We start from the raw sequence: 17388 nt of genomic DNA, 5'->3' as shown, positions 1-17388 counted from the left end.
ATTAGGGTACATAGGGGGACATTTACTAAGAGCGGTAAAGTGAGCCAGTGGAGAAGTTGCTCCATCAACCAATCAGCAGCTCTGTATAATTTTATAGTATGCAAATTATAGATGTTACTACAGTGCCGATTGGTTGCAATGGGCAACTTCTCCACTGGCTCACTTCTCCGCTCCTATCACTGCTTAGTAAATGTCCCACAAAGTCAGAATTCATGTTTTAACTATAAATCATGTTCTTAACTATAAATGGTCATTCCTATACCATGATATAGCTTGTTGATTTAGTATGTTACCAACAAGCATCACACATATACACACATATACACACACACACACAGACATGCATGCACAGACACCAAAACCTCCACATTTACAGAAGGACCACTTTCTTCCTCTGTATTGCTGGGTACAATGCCATGAAAGAGCTTAACATATTCAGTTTCAATATTTCCCCTTTAGGACCAGTATGTAAGTTACCCAGACGTTATTACCTTTGAAAATGTAACTAGACTGGACTGGAGAGAAACAAGAATCAATAGTAATCAATTTTATTTTAATAATTTAAAACATTAAAACCGCATAGAACCCATTTTAATATGAACATTTGTTACCCACTTTATTAAAAATTGTTTCACAATTTAAATAAAAGTTTCACTCGCAGAAAGAAAAAAAAAAACTCACTAGAATTTGTTCAAAGTCCTTGGTAAAACCCCCCCAAAACATCCGTATATCAGAAGCCAGCTCTAACATGTGTTCAGTAGGGAACAGAAGCATCATCCTCAGCAAGAAGTGTCCGTAAGAGACAAACCGGTGGTTCCATAAATAATCATTTACATATTTACAATACAAACATACACTTACTAATTACTACCATTATGAAGTAATTAGAATCATAGCAGCTGCTTAAAACAACTTTACATGGCAAAAATCAGATTACCCTTTCTTAAATAATGTTACACCCTTGCTGTCAACGTGTACTTGCCTACATACAAATGCCAGAAAGAGTTCTTCTGCATATTCTGTCCTTATGAAATCTAAATATTTCACCTTAAAAGCCATCCATGTATCATACCCCTAAGTGCCCTGGCCAGCAGAGCATCTACATACACAAGTCATGTTGGTTTGATGCGCTTAATTGCTTACCACCAAAACTGCATTGAATTAAGCTTCCATAAGTCCACATGCTGCCATATAATATTTAACCTTTCCCGTTCCACATAATTAACCATATTTTCCGTCACAAAAGAGCAGTTTGAGGAATCCTGGACTGCGAATACTGCAGATATGCAGCAAAGGATATTTAAAAAAAAACAGTGTAGTTAGGGGACAGGAATGAATTATTAAGAGGGCTGTTTACAGTGAACACAAGAATCTTTGCATCACTGTTAAAGGCTTTCATTCCAGTAAGTCATCGTTCATGGTACGAATGCTGGGAAAGAAGCCATACGTTCTCCTAATTACCCCAACGCTTTCACTTTTTGCCAACACCCCGTAACCTCCCTCCAGCACTCACACTTTACTTGAAGCACATGCTTGCCTTTGATAAAGCTTCACTCTTGTGGCTTGGCAAACACACCCTTTGTCACGTATAGGCTATGCAGAGACATGCAATAAACAGGACAGAGGTAGATAAGTGATGTCTTGAATATCTACTTCTAGCCAGATCACTTGTCCCCAGCCTTAGCTCCCCCATTCGCACTGGGCTCAGACTTGTTCTTCAGAGAAAAGCGCTTAAGCAGGCGCCGTGGAAAGCTGCCACTCTTCTTACGGCTGGAAGTGGAAGAATTTGTCAAGTCGTCATGAGACTGACTGAGGCCGGTATTGCGATGGTGCCAGCGGAAGAGAAGTTTAGTGCCGCTGCGGAGGAAACCAACTGCAAAGAAAGGAGAGAAAAAAAACAAAAAAAAAAAGTTAGGTATGAAGGAAATCTGGAAAATACAATTCATCCACTTTCCTGAAGGCTAGTTCCACTTGTGTATATACATCTATACAGGTTGTACCAACACCCCTTGTAAATATTGTCTAATCAGCTGTATAAAGTATGTATAAAGTATGAAAACATGTTGCAGCAACAGTCTGGGCTATTTAGTAGGATTGTGTTATGTCATTCACATAAAGAGGAAGAGAAAAGTATTCCTATGGAGTGTGCCAATTAACTTTATAAACTTTATTGTATACCAAGATGAAAAAAATTAAACCAGAAAAAAAAAAAAGAAGAAAAAAAAAGAAAAAGACAAAGTCAGCGATCAAAAAAGGAGAGAGTGTTGGAGTATAAAAGCCACTGTTCTGTATAACCATTTGGCCTTAGCAATGAATACCTCATATCCAGTAAATAAACCTTTGTATGGCAGATCTCATGACAGGAGAGTGATTCGTAAGCGCAGAATAGGTCTTACATTTACTGAAAATTCTCTTTATTTAATAGACATACACTTGTTTCACTATGAAATAAAAAATAAAAAAAAGTCCCTAAAAAAACCCAATACAAATTAAATATTGTAGCCACACATCAAATATTAATTGGAAGGAACATCATCTTTGTGTACTAATAAAAATGTGTGACTTGAGTTGGTCATGCACCAGACCAACTTTCCTCCAAACCATCCAACTAGTTGGAATGAATATCTGGTAATGCATGGGAGCAAATGATATCAGTCATTTGCAGCCAAACACTGGAAAATGGACAAATATTGTCGTTCAGTCAAGTTGGTTAAATAAAACGGATTTAATTAACTTCTATACAAAAAAAAAAAAAAAAAGATAGACATAACTAAGGGGGTCATTACGAGTTGATCGCTCGCTAGCAATTTTTAGCAGCCGTGCAAACGCTGTGCCGCCGCCCACTGGGGAGTGTATTTTAGCTTAGCAGAAGTGCGAACGCATGTGCAGCCGAGCCCTGCAAAAACAGTTTGTGCAGTTTCAGAGTAGCTCTGAACCTACTCAGCGCTTGCGATCACTTCAGCCTATTCATGTCCGGAATTGAAGTCATACACCCACCCAGCGAACACCCAGCCTTGCCTACGTTTTTTCAGACACGCCTGCGTTTTTGCAAACACTCCCTGAAAACGGTCAGTTCACACCTAGAAACGACCACTTCCTGTCAATCTTCTTGCGGCCGTCAGGGTGACTGAAAACTTCGCTAGAACCTGAGCACAACCACAAAGGGCTTTGCAACCGTAGGTCGCGCGTGCGCATTGCGGGGCATGCGCAGAAATGCAGTTTTTTCACCTGATCGCTGCGCTGCGAAAATCGTCAGCAAGTGATCAACTCGGAATGACCCCCCTTAGTGCGCAACAGCAGCTGATAAGGTCTCAAACTCCCAAAAAGTCACCTCTCACCAAAAGTGGAAACCTAAAAAAAAAAAAAAGTTGGAGATAGAAACTTAACCAGCGCTTCAAATTACTCCCCAGATCTCGTGGCCTTCACAGATTTTCACCATTAGGGGATATTTACCATGTAAATGAAACATAACATACTAACAAACATATTTTTATGGGATTTTTTGCTCAGAAGTATTTCCTCTATTTATTATCTTTTAGAAAGTATAGTAAAATGTGCTCTACTCATGTGCGTCTCTAACGGATTTTTATCTTTATTTTCTATTTGTATTATAAATACTCTCAGTGAAAGAAATTGTGAAAGTCCATCTGTTTACAAATTACGTCACCAGAAGGGACGTTACGGCCAAATCCCGAATATGTACTCTGAAGCTCCGTTTTATATGTGGCGGGTAAGAAAGGCCTTAAAATACAGTGACCATCTCCCGTGGTACACTGCCCGGTTATGACACTCTGGAGAAAGGGGAAACATGTAAAAGGATTAATTTTGCTAAAGATGGAGACCGGAAGTGACGTTGCGACTTGCAGCGCAGATCCGAGGAGACGCCGGGTCACCTTGACAACCAGAGTACACGGAAGACTCATACCAGGCAGGGACGCGCACAGTAGAAGACCATGGGACATGTAGGCTTGATTGTGTATACGGTCCAGCTGTGCGCGGAGGATGAGGATTGGTGCCTTGGATGTTTAAATATTCTCTTATGTGGAGTGAACACTAGTCTGACTGTACACCTTGAAAAAGACCCCAGCATGGGGTGGAAACGCGTCGGTATGTTTGCAGCTGCCAACAAAGTGTTTGACCGGTATCCAGTGAGATCCAGCAGTCTTTACTGTGGCATTATCCGGAATTTCTATTGTAAACCCAAATGCTATGGATTGTTCTGCAACAGAGAGCGCTGTGTAATAAGTATAATAGTGGCACCTGCAAAAGCAAATTTTGTTAGTAAAAAATGTTTACAGCCCATTTAGGCTGGGTAAGGTGATGAACAGTCCACTTTTATAGATGTTTCCAGACTTTGCCAGGATGTAGGTGTCCTACATGTCCCAGTCTAACCGCGGCACTTCCATAGATTGGTGTACGGCTGGTCGCAGCTGTCCATCTTTACTCCGCTGCGTCCAGCGGGTTGTAGCCGATGACATCACCGGGGATTTGCAGAGATGACTCGTGGAGCGGCTGGTGAAATGGCTGATGATAGAGCCAGTCTGTAGTAGCGTGGCTGGTCACCTTGAATGTAGATCAAACGCGTTTCATGTGACATGCACACTTCTTCGAGGATGAATGATTTATTTAATTAAAATAAGGTCTTTTATATGTTTAAAATACCGAACTTCCGGATGGAAGTGACAATTTTTTTTTGCGGGAACTGCATGTTTATAGCATTGAAATGGTTCAAATAGAACTTTTTCTTCATTCTTCTTTTTTTTTAATCATTTTCTTCCTTACCAGGTGCCACATATTATTGTGTGTATATATGTGTTTATAAAAATGTATTCAGATATATAGATATAGATAGATATATATATATATATATATAATAGGATTTTGGTACTTACCAGGTAAATCCTTTTCTTTGAATCCATAGGGGGCACTGGAGTACTCTTGGGATATGGACGGGCGTAGCCGAACAAAGGCACTGAATATTCAAATTTAGGACTCTCCCCCCCCCTCCATATCCCCAAGTACCTCAGTGTACTTTGCCAGTGTTTTTTACTGAGCGAACAGGATATAGAGAGGTTGACAATGGAGAATCCCTATAACATAACGGACAACCACAAAGTTGATCCGTAACCTTATTGTCAACTAAACAGTTGACACCTTAACCGATAGAACTTTATAATTTGAGCCAATTGGTGAAAATGTGTTACCCTAAGCTCCTTCGAGCTTAATACCATCCAAGTTAAATTTGTTCACTAAGCTCCCTTGAGCTTACAACAACCCAGGTAAAACTGCTCTGGGTGGGCGTCCAGTGCCCCCTATGGATTCAAAGAAAAGGATTTACCTGGTAAGTACCAAAATCCTATTTTCTTTATCATCCACTAGGGGTCACTGGAGTACTCTTGGGACGTACCAAAGCTTCCCTCGTGGGCGGGAGAGCTGTTTGATACTTGTAACAGTAGGCAGCCAAAGCTAAATGCTGATGGCGCCACCATTCATAACGTGTAAACGTGCACAAACGTGGTGCACTAAAGGCTATGTAGCCGCGTCGTAGACGCTCCACGACCCGCTGGGTGTGACATTCCCACAGAACCTGTGGGATGCTATTACTGACGTAGGCGATTGTAACTTAGCCTTAAAGTAAGCTTGACTTGTAGTCATTATTATCCAACCGGATAAAATCTGCTGAGAAACTGGCTAACCCCAGTTTGCAGTATCATATAGAACAAACAACGTATTCATATCACGTACTACATATATAAACGCGTAACGCGTGTACCACATTCAGAATTTTAGAATGTGCTGTCCCCACAGGAACCACTATTGGTATATTGATGTGAAGAATACGAAAGCGGATTTCGTCGGAAGATCTGCTTTGTAATGAGAAAACTCAAATACGGTGGCTTGGAATACAAGGCACCCAAATATGAAAACAAAATCCTTGCCGAAGCACCCTTGGCGAAGCCAAGGCTAGAAGAAAAATGTTTTCCAAAGTGAGAACTTAATACCCATTTGTTGAAAGGATTCCAAAATATGAAAACTAAGAAATCTGAACCCAACCTTAAATCGCCTGGCGCTGTAGGTGGGATAAATAGAGTCTGAACTTTGGTGACACCTTGTAGAAAGATGTTTACAGACGTAAATAGAGGCAAACGCTTTGAAAATAAGTTTACCACACAGATACCTGCACTCTTAGTGCAGATGAACGCAGTTTTCCATCCCATCCCGTTTAACAGAATACGGGTACTTGAAGTATGATGTTGGAAACTTCCGAGGTTTATAACCTATGTAAGCACACGAAATTTTTTTAATTATGAGCTGCCTTAAGCGGCTTACTATTTCGTAACATGGTTGGTATAACCGATACTGTAATTCTCTATTTTTTAAGAGAGCGGTCTGAACTCTCACCCCGTCAACCGCAGCTGCGGTACATAGATAATAGGTACATAGGTAACTATGGGTAAAAGAACGTTCCGTGATGTAACAGGTTGGCCGTATTATGAGCGGGCCAAGATCGTGTGCAAGTATTACTTGAAAATTCGAGAAGCAAACTTCTCCGAAACCCATGAGATACCACCAGTATGACTGTGACGAACTGTCTTCTGATCCGTTTTGGCAACGAAGAGAGAAGCGGAAAATGGTGGAGCCAGATACACGATGCTGAATGACCCCATGAATGTGATGTACACATACTGAGCTTTTGTAATTGTGGCGAGATGCCATTATGTATACTTGGGGTAACCGCCTTCTGTGGACTCACATATGAAACACCTCTGGATTTAATGTCCAGTTTTCAAGATCCAAACCCTGACGGGTGAGATCTTTTGTCTAACAAATGTCCACTCACGGATTGATGTCTTGACATTTTCACATAATGGCGTTCTGAGCCATTGAAGATTTGAGTTACCTGCCGCATTGCCATGCGGCTTCTTGGTTTTCACTGGTTGTTGTGTATGCAACTGCCGTTGCTTTGTTTGACTGCTTAAGGGCAGCGTGAGCCAGGCATGAAAAAACAAAATTACATGAAACTCACGGTTGTTCCTGTCCACAGAAATCTTTAGTAAAAAGCGAAAGATTTATTCGTTCTGAAGAGAACCCAGAGTCTATCCCTGGTCAGACTGAAAACGAATCATTTATTGCATTGTAAAATGCACAGAGTTCTAGGACATTTATCTATTGCATTGTAAAATGCACAGAGTTCTAGGACATTTATCTATTGCATTGTAAAATGCACAGAGTTCTAGGACATTTATTGACAGCAATCTGTCGTGTTTTAGAACCTTTGCGTTGAAAACACATCTTTATTCTTAATAAGTGAATACACCAATGTACCGCTGTGCGTGTACTTTTGTTCTTGCTGGTGTAGTAGGTAAAAGTCTTTGATTTACCTTATTTATAATCTTACCTAGGAATTGACATCGTTTAGACGGAATTAGATGCGATTGTTTTCGAACTTAATCTGCTACCGCAGTATACCTTAGTAGCGCAAGATAGAGGAACTTTGTTGATACATAGTTCTTATGTGAGATGAGCGATTATTCCAACATCACTTTGGTAAATACCGGAAGCGATAAGCAACGGTATAAATGAAATGGTTAATGGTTGTGGCGATTTGCAAACGCTAGAACCTGTGATGAAGAAACCGGACTGGGTAAATACGCATTGTGAAGATCAAATGCAATTATACAATTTTGTGGCTGCAATAAGCAAAAACTAACTGCAGAAAATCCATTTTCTAACTGTAGTAAATGACTTGCTGATTGATATTGCAACGGAGCTGTTTGATTTTGCTCAAACAGACGGGAATAAGTAATTTTGACTCTGTTGGCGTACTATTGCCTGGTTTATAAACCAGCAAAGACTAAATGACAACCTGCCAAACCGTTCGCCAGAAGCAGTTTTGTACTCTAAGCTGTAAATAGCTGAGACATATATGAGTTGAAGTCATGAAACCTCGCAAATGTAACCTGAAAAGACGCACTTCCACAATTGTAAAAGAGGTCATCAAACCACTGGCTTGCTGACTGTAACGTCCTGTCGTTACAAGGCGCGAGTGATTTTTATAAAGGAATAAAACGCCGTTACAAGTATATTGTATGCGCTAATGGCAGAATATCGTAAAGGGATAAAATGTCGTTACACATATATCCAATTTAGGAGCAAACAAGCTCTGGCCTTGTCGCGCTTAACTAGCGACATTGAAAATAACCGGCGTTAGCAAAAGCTTTACAGATATACTCTGCAGCTTCTTTTAACCGTGATCGGCATGGTTTCATACATAGATTCTAGTGACCCAAATGTATCTGTGGTTTTTATAATGTTTGACAGAAACGCATATACCAATGGCGGATCGCGTCCTTTTGGAAACGATTATGTATGGTTGTCCAAAACCCCGCACTATCTGAATGCTGGACTAATGTACCCTTCTCACTTGTAGTTATCGGTGTGAGATTTGACATAGAATCGTGCATTAAATTATAAGACTAGTGAAATAAACACTCTGGTACCCAAAGGAAAATTGTCACTTTGGAAAGATTGTCTTTTGTTAGCGCTGGCGGAGTTATTCTGAGACTCCGATTACCGCTGTTTTAATTTGAATTGCCAATGTTAACATTTTTAGTCTGCACTAGAGCCTTATTCGCTATGTAGACAGACATCATAATAGGCAACAGACAGACACTTGCACGACTTAATAACATTATTATATGGCATATATATCTATATATATATATATATATGTTATTGCTGAACAGCATATTTATTAGGAAACTAAGTCTTTATGTGAAAAGCAGTTCACATGGGCATGAAACCCGAACCAAATTCCTACTAACACCCCTGCGCCTTCTGGTGGCTTAAAGATGTAGGGCAGGAATGTTCTAGAATTATCTTGAACTAAAAAATTCCCACTAACACCCCTGCGCCTCCTTGTGGAGTAGAGGTGTATGGTCTGGAATTATAACTGGAAAACCAGCAATGATTAAAATGGCCGTCATGCCATGCTTTCCCAGAAAATCACAGTACAGGTTACCTGCTGCAGTTTTAATATAGGCTTAATAGCCTATTATACAGTTACTTTGCCCAGGTGTAGGATACAGTAAAATATATGCATTTATTCAAATAATATGAGCACTGCCTGCAGTGTATTTATCTTGCAACTGTAACCAAAAATAACAGAAAACATGGTTAAACGTGCAATAGGTTATGCCACTGATAACCTATTGCCAGCCAAAGCCTCATATATATATTATATATATATACAAAGTGTTTACACATATAATCACAGTTCATACTGATATTATAGACAGTTTCGCCAGCAAAAGCTTCATTATATGTATATATATATATAAAACGTGCTGAAACATCACAGTACACAGTGTACATTGTTTAACGTGCTGCGCTGCTTGTGTATTTTGAACCCCTGCAGCCTTTGCTGCTGCTATGGGTATTATTCCCCCCCCCCCCCCCCCTGCATCCCTTACCTGCAGCGTACGGAGATCGGGAGCAGGGAGAGCAGGAGAGCCTGAATCTAGCGCCGGGGAGCCGTCCGGCAGCTGCTTCCTACAGCAGTACACAGTCTCCCTGTGTCTGCGGTGTCTCTCTGGAAGAGTGGCCTGCGTCCTTTAGTGACGTGCGGCCGCTCTCTTTAGTAGAGGAGCGTCTCGGCGGCGTGTAGCGGTGCCGGGCCATCAGAGCAGTGAGAGCGGCCGGCGTCTGAGTGACGTGCGGCCGCTCTGCTTAGTTGAGCGCCCGGAGAATGTCGGCGGCGTGTAACGGTGCCGCATCAGAGCAGTGAGAGCGGCCGGCGTCTGAGTGACGTGCGGCCGCTCTGCTTAGTTCAGCCCAGGAGAATGTCGGTGGCGTGTAGCGGTGCCGTGCCCTCAGAGCAGTGAGAGCGGCCGGCGTCTGAGTGACGTGTGGCCGCTCTGCTTAGTACAGCGCACGGAGATTCTCGTACCGGGCCATCAGCGCAGTGAGAGCGGCCAACGTCTGAGTGACGTGCGGCCGCTCTGCGCATCGTTCAGCAAGACCTTCAGCGGCGTGCTCTTTCTACAGTATAACACTCACGTGCTCAGCGGCTATGGCATTTCTACAGTATAACACTCACACACAGCAGGGCGGCAGCGTGAGCTGACCGCCCTGACACTCATACCTTGTGCCGCCTTCTCTTCTCTCTGCAAGCTCCGTTTCAGCCTCATCTTGGCTGTGACGGAGCTTCTGTAAGCTCCTTGCAGCTGTAGATCCTTCCAGCTCTTTGTCTTATCCTGGCTGTGACGGAGCTTCTTTCTGTAAGCTCCGTTCAGTTTGCAGGAGACAGTGGCTGCCTGTGGCTGTGAGGGTGCTCTTTGTGAGGACCGACACGCCATGCGCTTGCCTATAGCGCCTGTGGCTGTGAGGGTGCTCTTTGTGAGGACCGACACGCCATCCGCTGCCTTGCAGCGGCACCATCCCGGACCCATGTTTTTCCATAAACTGAGACGGGAAGTGTAAAAATTAAAAATAAAAATAAAAATCTGAAAAGTGGCCATTGCCACAAGCCGATGTTCATCTGTGAGCACCGAAAAAACACTGGCAAAGTACACTGAGGTACTTGGGGATATGGAGGGGGGGGGAGAGTCCTAAATTTGAATATTCAGTGCCTTTGTTCGGCTACGCCCGTCCATATCCCAAGAGTACTCCAGTGACCCCTAGTGGATGATAAAGAAATATATATATATATATATATATATATATATATATATATATATATATATATATATATATATATATATATATATATATATTTAAACTTTTGGGTGTTAATGTTTGCAAAGTGAAGATCCATTTGGTTTCATTTTTCTTTAATTCATCAGAAATGTCTCCTCCCCTCCAGTTTTTTGTTATTTTTTGAATAACAATGCATTTTAACCCTTGTGGATTCTTATTATGTACATCCAAGAAATGCTTTGATACACTATGGGTGAGGAGTCCTCTTGTGATGTTGTTAATGTGTTCTCCAAATCTTATTTTTGCTTTCCTTTTGGTTTGACCAATATACTGGAGTCCACACGGGCATTCTAGAAGATAAATTACTTCCATGTCGCAAGTAAGATGTTGTTTGATTGGGTATCTTTTTCCAGTTGTTTTAGAGATGAATGAGGTTAGTGATTTTGATGTCTGATAATTATTTTTGCACGCTTTGCAATTTAGGCATTGATTATACCCTATATTCTGTTTCGGCAGAAAACTTTGCACCAGATTTTGTTTTAAGTTTTTGGCACGGCGATAAATTATTTTCGGTCGATCTGGAAGAATTTCCTTTAATGTTTAATCAAGTTTTAGAACATACCAGTTTTTTCGCACTGTGTTTTCTATCTAAAACAAATTCTTCCAGATCGACCGAAAATAATTTATCGTCGTGCCAAAAACTTAAAACAAAATCTGGTGCAAAGTTTTCTGCCAAAACAGAATATAATGACCTCGAGCACACTAACAAAAGGGTATCATCAATGCCTAAATTGCAAAGCGTGTAAAAATAATTATCAGACATCAAAAAGAGGATTTTGGTACTTACCGATAAATCCATTTCTCTGAATCCTCTAGGGGACACTGGAGTCCTATACAGTAGGGGTGTGAAGCTTGCAACCGGAGGTGTGGCACAATCTAAAATTAGCATTGTGTGCACAGCCGGTTCCTCCCCCTTCACATCCCTCCTCCCTCAGTTTAGAAAATTTGACTGAGAGAATAGGACATGATACTTGAGCTCATGGCGAGGAACCGAACCGTACAACCTATCAAACAGCACCCAAGAACTCTTAACTGAAAAACTAACGCTGTTTGTACAAACCTTGAAAAATCTATATCAGGCACAGAGCCCCAATGTGATTTGATCCTATGACCTTGTTCGTCAAAGTCTAGGGACTAACCATGTGAGTCACAAGAGTCCTTTGAACAGGAAATGTGAACCCAGCAGGCTGACAGCACCGAGGCGGGCGTCCAGTGTCCCCTAGAGGATTCAGAGAAATGGATTTATCGGTAAGTACCAAAATCCTCTTTTCTCTTTCATCCACTAGGGGACACTGGAGTCCTATACAGTAGGGGACGTCCCAAAGTTATCCCCCAGGGAGGGAGTGCTGCAAAACTAAACGTCCGGACTGAGAGTCCCCGGACGCAAGAGTATCACCTGTAAAACTTGCGAACCCGTGGGCTGAGGACCACAGTGCCGCCCTGCAAAGTAAGTAGTGGAAACCCCTCTGGCCGCCGCCCAGAAGTCGCCCACTGGTCGGGTGGAAGGAGCACCCGTCGGAAACGGAACCAGTTTGCCACAGGAAATGTAAGTTTGCCGAATGGCAAGTCTAGACCAAGACCGCTCAGATGCTGGCCATACGCTTCTGAGGCTCATCACAAAGAACCAAGAAATGGTCCGACCTTCTGAAGGACGAAGTAACTTGTAGGCAAACCCGGTAAACTCGGACCCAGCCCAGGACACGTCTATCTGCGAGACCTGGAAAATATACTACAATTGGTTGGTACTCGAAGCTCCGAAACAACCATAGGAAGGAAAGCTGCTTTTGTACTGAGATCTGCCCAAAAGCTCCCAACCCAGAAAACCGCCTGGCCGGAGCCAAGGTCAGCATTAACGTGACCGTCTAAGATAGATATTTCAGGTCTGTGTAAACACCAAATTTAAGTGCCAAGACGCAGTAGGAGGACGAAGAAGGGGATTGGATCCCCCGAACCCCCTGTACAAGGGTTTGAACCTTAGGCAAGGTTGTTAACCGCTGTCGAAATAGGATGGATGGAACCGAAACCTGACCGCTCAGAGAACCCAGCCTCAGTCCTACTTCCTGATCTGTCAAAAGGAAAAGTAGAAGTTTGGAGAAGTGGAAGTTCGCCGAATTCCACCCACCGCATGACACTAGCCCTATTACCTCTACTAAGGCTTGTAGTAGTGTATGGCTGTGACCGGCCTCCTAGCGGCAATCATCGTAAGAATAGTCGATCCTGGTATCCCTCTGTATCATAGGATCCGGGTTTCAATAACCGCGCCGTTAAAAATAGCCCGTTTCTGGATGTTGGAATGGTCCCTGAGATAGCAGGGCCCCTTCTCTGAGATAACCTTAAAGGATCTTCCGTTGGTAACCCACGCAGCGGGCCAATCTGGTGCGATTAGGATCACAGACACTCGCTCTCGTTTCAACTACTTTTTAGAACCCTGAGAATGAGTTGGAAAGGTGGAAAAACGTAAACCCTCCTGTACCACCAAGAAAGTGTTAATGTGTCCACTCCTTCAGCTGTTGGACCCTTTGACTTTCCCTTTTTCCTCCTTGACGGTCTACGTATGCCGTCGTCGTTGTTCGACTGCATCCTTATGTGTGGGCCAATGACCTGGCCCCTTTGGCCAAGAAAGAGGTATTCTCCAGGAGCGTCCAACTGCTCCGAAACTAATGCTATGCTAAGACGGCACCCCCAACCTTTGAGGCTGGCGTCTGCTGGCAGGAACCACCAATCCCAAATGTCGAATCTCTATCTGCGAGATTTCTGTGCAATGACAAATAAAGTAAGAAAGTGCGTAAGCGTGGTGGAAGTCGGAGTCTTTGACGTAGAAGCCAGTGTGACCTTGCTCCCTGAGCAATGAGGTTCATCTGTAATGGACGGGAATGAAGCCTGCCACCAACTTCCCGAACAATTCCACACAGAGGTGTAGAAAATCGTCCCGGACCTCAGTATCTGAGTCTGTAGGTCCTGGATCTTGTTCTTTGGTAGGAATCTTCTCAGTAGTACCCTGTCCAAGAGGAGACCGAGGAATTGAATCCGTTGAGTTGGCCAGAGGTTGGATCTCTGGAAATTCACAATCTCCCCATGTTGAACGAGAATGGATGGGATGTGTGAACATCCCTGATCAACTGGTCTCGAGAGGATGCATTGATTAGCAGGTCGCCTAGATAAGGACGAATCGTGACTTTAACCGTCCCGAGTCCGCAAACATGAATGCCATGATCTTCTGTCAAGAGTCTTGGGGCCAGTGATAGACTGAACGGCCAGGCCCTGAATTGGTAGCGATCCCTTAGCAGTGCAAACCTTAAGTAAGCCTGGTGAAGGGCTCAGATTGGAATATGCAGATCTGCATGTTCTAAACTTGCAAATGATCGACTGGATTGATTCCAGTTTGAATTTGTAGACACTTAGAGACCGGTTTAAAACTTTCAAATTGAGTATCGGCCGGACTGTCCTGTCTGACTTGGCATCGACAAAAGGATTGGAGTAGAGACCCATTCCTCCTGAGAGGCGACAACCGGGAGAAAGAGCTCTGTTCTTATTCTTTCTGAGGGCCCCGAGGCAACTTCAGACTTTCACTCACCTAGGGGAATACCAGGTGAGCAGTGAGACTGTCCTGTCACGGTCTTGTCAGCAGATTCATCCCGCTTTCTGGCTGCCGGTGAGCGGCCTCTACCTCTGCCCCCACGTACTTGTGTATCAAAAACTCTTCCTCGGCTCGCAAGGACTGAGCTCTAAAAGAATTCCCAGCTGTTGCCGAATAACCTCTCCTAACCTTGTAATGGTTCTTGTATAAGGAGTAGGCAGACAAGTGGACGCTGTAGCCTGCGAAATCCACTTGTCCAACACTGGACCGAAAAACATCTCGTCCTCAAAGGGGGGTATTCTACCGCACCTTGGTGTGAATATCCCTAGAGGCTTGACACAAGTGTGAAGCTGAATCTTGAATGTATTACGCCAGTTGGGTAACTTCTTCCAAGCCATTTTCCCCTTAAATAGCCTGAACTATGCGTCCAAACCATGCTCCCACGGCCTTGTCAACCCACGCGCAGACGACCGTAGGTCTTTGTGCTGCACCTGCCACAAAAATTGACGTTAAAGCTGCGTCAACCTCTTAAGGTCGTTATATGAGGTAACGGTAAGATTGTCTTCTTTGACAACCGTCCTAGGGAAACACCCACAAGCGGCGGAAACTCCCATTTATCCATTATACTCTTAGGAAGGGGATAAGTTACTGGAAACCCTTTTTGGAAATAGAAACCGTTAGTCAGGGTGGTTCCAAAACCTCCTCCATTTGAGACTGGAGGGATTTAGGAATTGGAAAACGCTGCTGAATGCGCTTTTGGAATTCGAACAAGTTGAATCTACGGGCTCCTTTACTCATTGTACCTTAAAGTCTAGGATCACAGATTGTTGTGATTGCCTTGTCCACTTCTGGAAATTCGGCGTCTAGGTGAGATTCAATCAACTCACCCATTGTATCAATGAGAAGACCCGCTTCCATCTTGCTTCCGGTACGAGAGGAAGAGGCCCTTTTAACCACCATGCACATTGTTACCGCTTGTGCGAGAGGCGTTAACCTGATGAGCAAGTCATCCATCGTCTTTGAGAATCCCGCAACACTGATTGTTGCGTGCGGGATTCCGGTATCCCATCGGAGATTCTATCTACAAGGTTATCCTTGTCCTAGCCGGAGCACTGCTCCCGGGTGGAGCGTCCCTGTCTAAGCAGGAATCGCACACCCCGGGACCGCCTTCCTCGGGCTCGAACCCGTGTGCGGTCTTTGATACATTACGTACAAACATAACAGGTCTCTATCCCATTGGAGGTCTTTACATGAAACCTGTCATGGAAACCCCCTACCAGGATCTTTCGTGGCGCTTTCACCCTTTAACTAGGAAGAGAAAGGCTATGAGAGATGACGGAAGCAAAGTTATCGGATCCGGCTGGAGTTACTGTTCCCTTTTGTTTTTTAAAAACTAGAACAGGATAAAAATAAATTTATATAAATAAATAAAAAATAAGCAAAGAGAAACACCAGCCGACATGCAATATCTACACCTCAAACCGTAACTCAGCTCTGATGGTAGAGTTTGTATCCGCTTGCTTCCTTGTATTTTCGTTAGGATCTTTATAATAGAAGTCCGTTGAAAATATAAATAGTATGGCAAAATTATATGTTGAGGAGCCTGCATCTAAGGTAACGGAATACCGTAGTAGATGACGGGAGCAGTTGTATACTGGATTTATCTGGCTGGATTTTGAGAAAAAATAAATAAATAGTAAGTACACTAAACAACAGCCTCTTTGCAACCCTCGCATACTAAAACTGATTCAGTTGTGAGGTCGGGGTTGATATCCAGACGTTCCCTAAATTTTCCTAGGATCTTTGTTTTAGAAGTCCCTTGAAAATTATAAAGCATAAAGATGCTTGATTTAAACCATGTTAAACAAATCTTTTGCAGCAGAGACCTAAAATTAAAACTACCAGCAGAGGGAGCAATTACTACATCTTTCTATGTATAACCTAGGTATAAGAACCCCTCCCTCTGTCCTGTCACTGGCTGAGGGAAATGTTGTCACTATTGGGGGCTGTACTTTTGCTGATAAGTCACTTGGCGCCTCTTACTGTATGTAAAGATGGCCGCCACTAAAAAATAGTATGTACTTCATTAACAAAACCACCTGATATGATTTCATAGCCGCCGCTTTTTTATTTTATTTTTTATTTATTTATTTTTACCCTGCTATAGCTAGTTCAAGTGTATTGGCCCTTACTGTGCCCCCGTCTCTCTCAGCCCTCCGCTCTCTGTAGCCGCCTGCAGCTGTAGGGAAGAGCGGCTGTGCCTCAGCGAGGTGGTGGGAAGTGCCGGGCGGGCGCGCTTCAGCGGCCGGCGGGACCATCCGAGCGGGCGGCTGTGCATGAGCAAGGCGGGGGGAAGTGCCGAGCGGGCAGCTGCGCATCAGCAGGCGGGCGGCGGTGAGAGATACAGCCCGCAGTCTCCCCTTGACTTTCTTCCGCGGCCGGCGGGAGTAACAAGCGAGCGCTCTGTGGATAGCGCTGAATGTGAAGCTCCTTCTCCTGTCTTCCTCCCCCTTCAGTGCTGGGGCGGTAAGGTTTGTAAATTAATGAACTATAATAGGGAAACGGGCGGGGGATGCTGCACCCGCCGTGATAGAGCCTCATGTTGTCTGACTAAGGGCCCTGAAATACAACCAGTACTCACTGTCTCTGTGCTCCCGATTGTTGTTTTAGGAAGGGAGAAGCAGATCCCTTTATTGGGATCTTAGTATCCTTTCAGTAACGCCTGCACCTTCCTTTTGTTAGGAAGGATTGGGCTATGTTCACTTAGTTTCTGCCTGCTCCCTCCTTTGCTAGGTGGGATTAGGCTCTTCTTAAAGATTTGTCAATTAAAACATGCACCCTCCTTTTAATTAGGAGGGATTGGGCCAGTCATGAATGACTAAAAAAAAATAATAATAATTTTTAATTAAATAAAGAAAACTGCAAGGAGCAGGAGCTCCCTTCTTGTGCTTGTACCTCCTAGCACAATTTTCTAAACTGAGGGAGGAGGGATGTGAAGGGGGAGGAACCGGCTGTGCACACAATGCTAATTTTAGATTGTGCCACACCTCTGG

General features: G+C 43.5%; 1 protein-coding gene and 1 non-coding gene across 2 annotated transcripts in view; both read right to left on the bottom strand.

Annotated features, from left to right (window-relative positions):
* Window positions 1-532: 532 nt before the first annotated feature.
* C2CD2L (C2CD2 like) overlaps window positions 533-17388 on the bottom strand; it is a 102594-nt gene continuing 85738 nt past the window's right edge. Inside the window, exon 14 of the mRNA XM_063942646.1 lies at window positions 533-1873. Within this exon, the coding sequence (XP_063798716.1) occupies window positions 1665-1873 (209 nt within the window). The 3' untranslated portion in view covers window positions 533-1664. The remainder of the gene's footprint in view (window positions 1874-17388) is intronic.
* LOC134967946 (U5 spliceosomal RNA) lies at window positions 6984-7099 on the bottom strand. Its single transcript, XR_010189274.1, has one exon. It is a non-coding gene; the product is annotated as a U5 spliceosomal RNA (small nuclear RNA).

The sequence above is a fragment of the Pseudophryne corroboree genome, chromosome 10, assembly GCF_028390025.1.
Source record: "Pseudophryne corroboree isolate aPseCor3 chromosome 10, aPseCor3.hap2, whole genome shotgun sequence".
Taxonomy (NCBI): Eukaryota; Metazoa; Chordata; class Amphibia; order Anura; family Myobatrachidae; genus Pseudophryne; species Pseudophryne corroboree.
The sequence above is the reverse complement of the archived record's forward strand: the minus strand, read 5'-3'. Positions and strand labels throughout refer to the sequence as shown.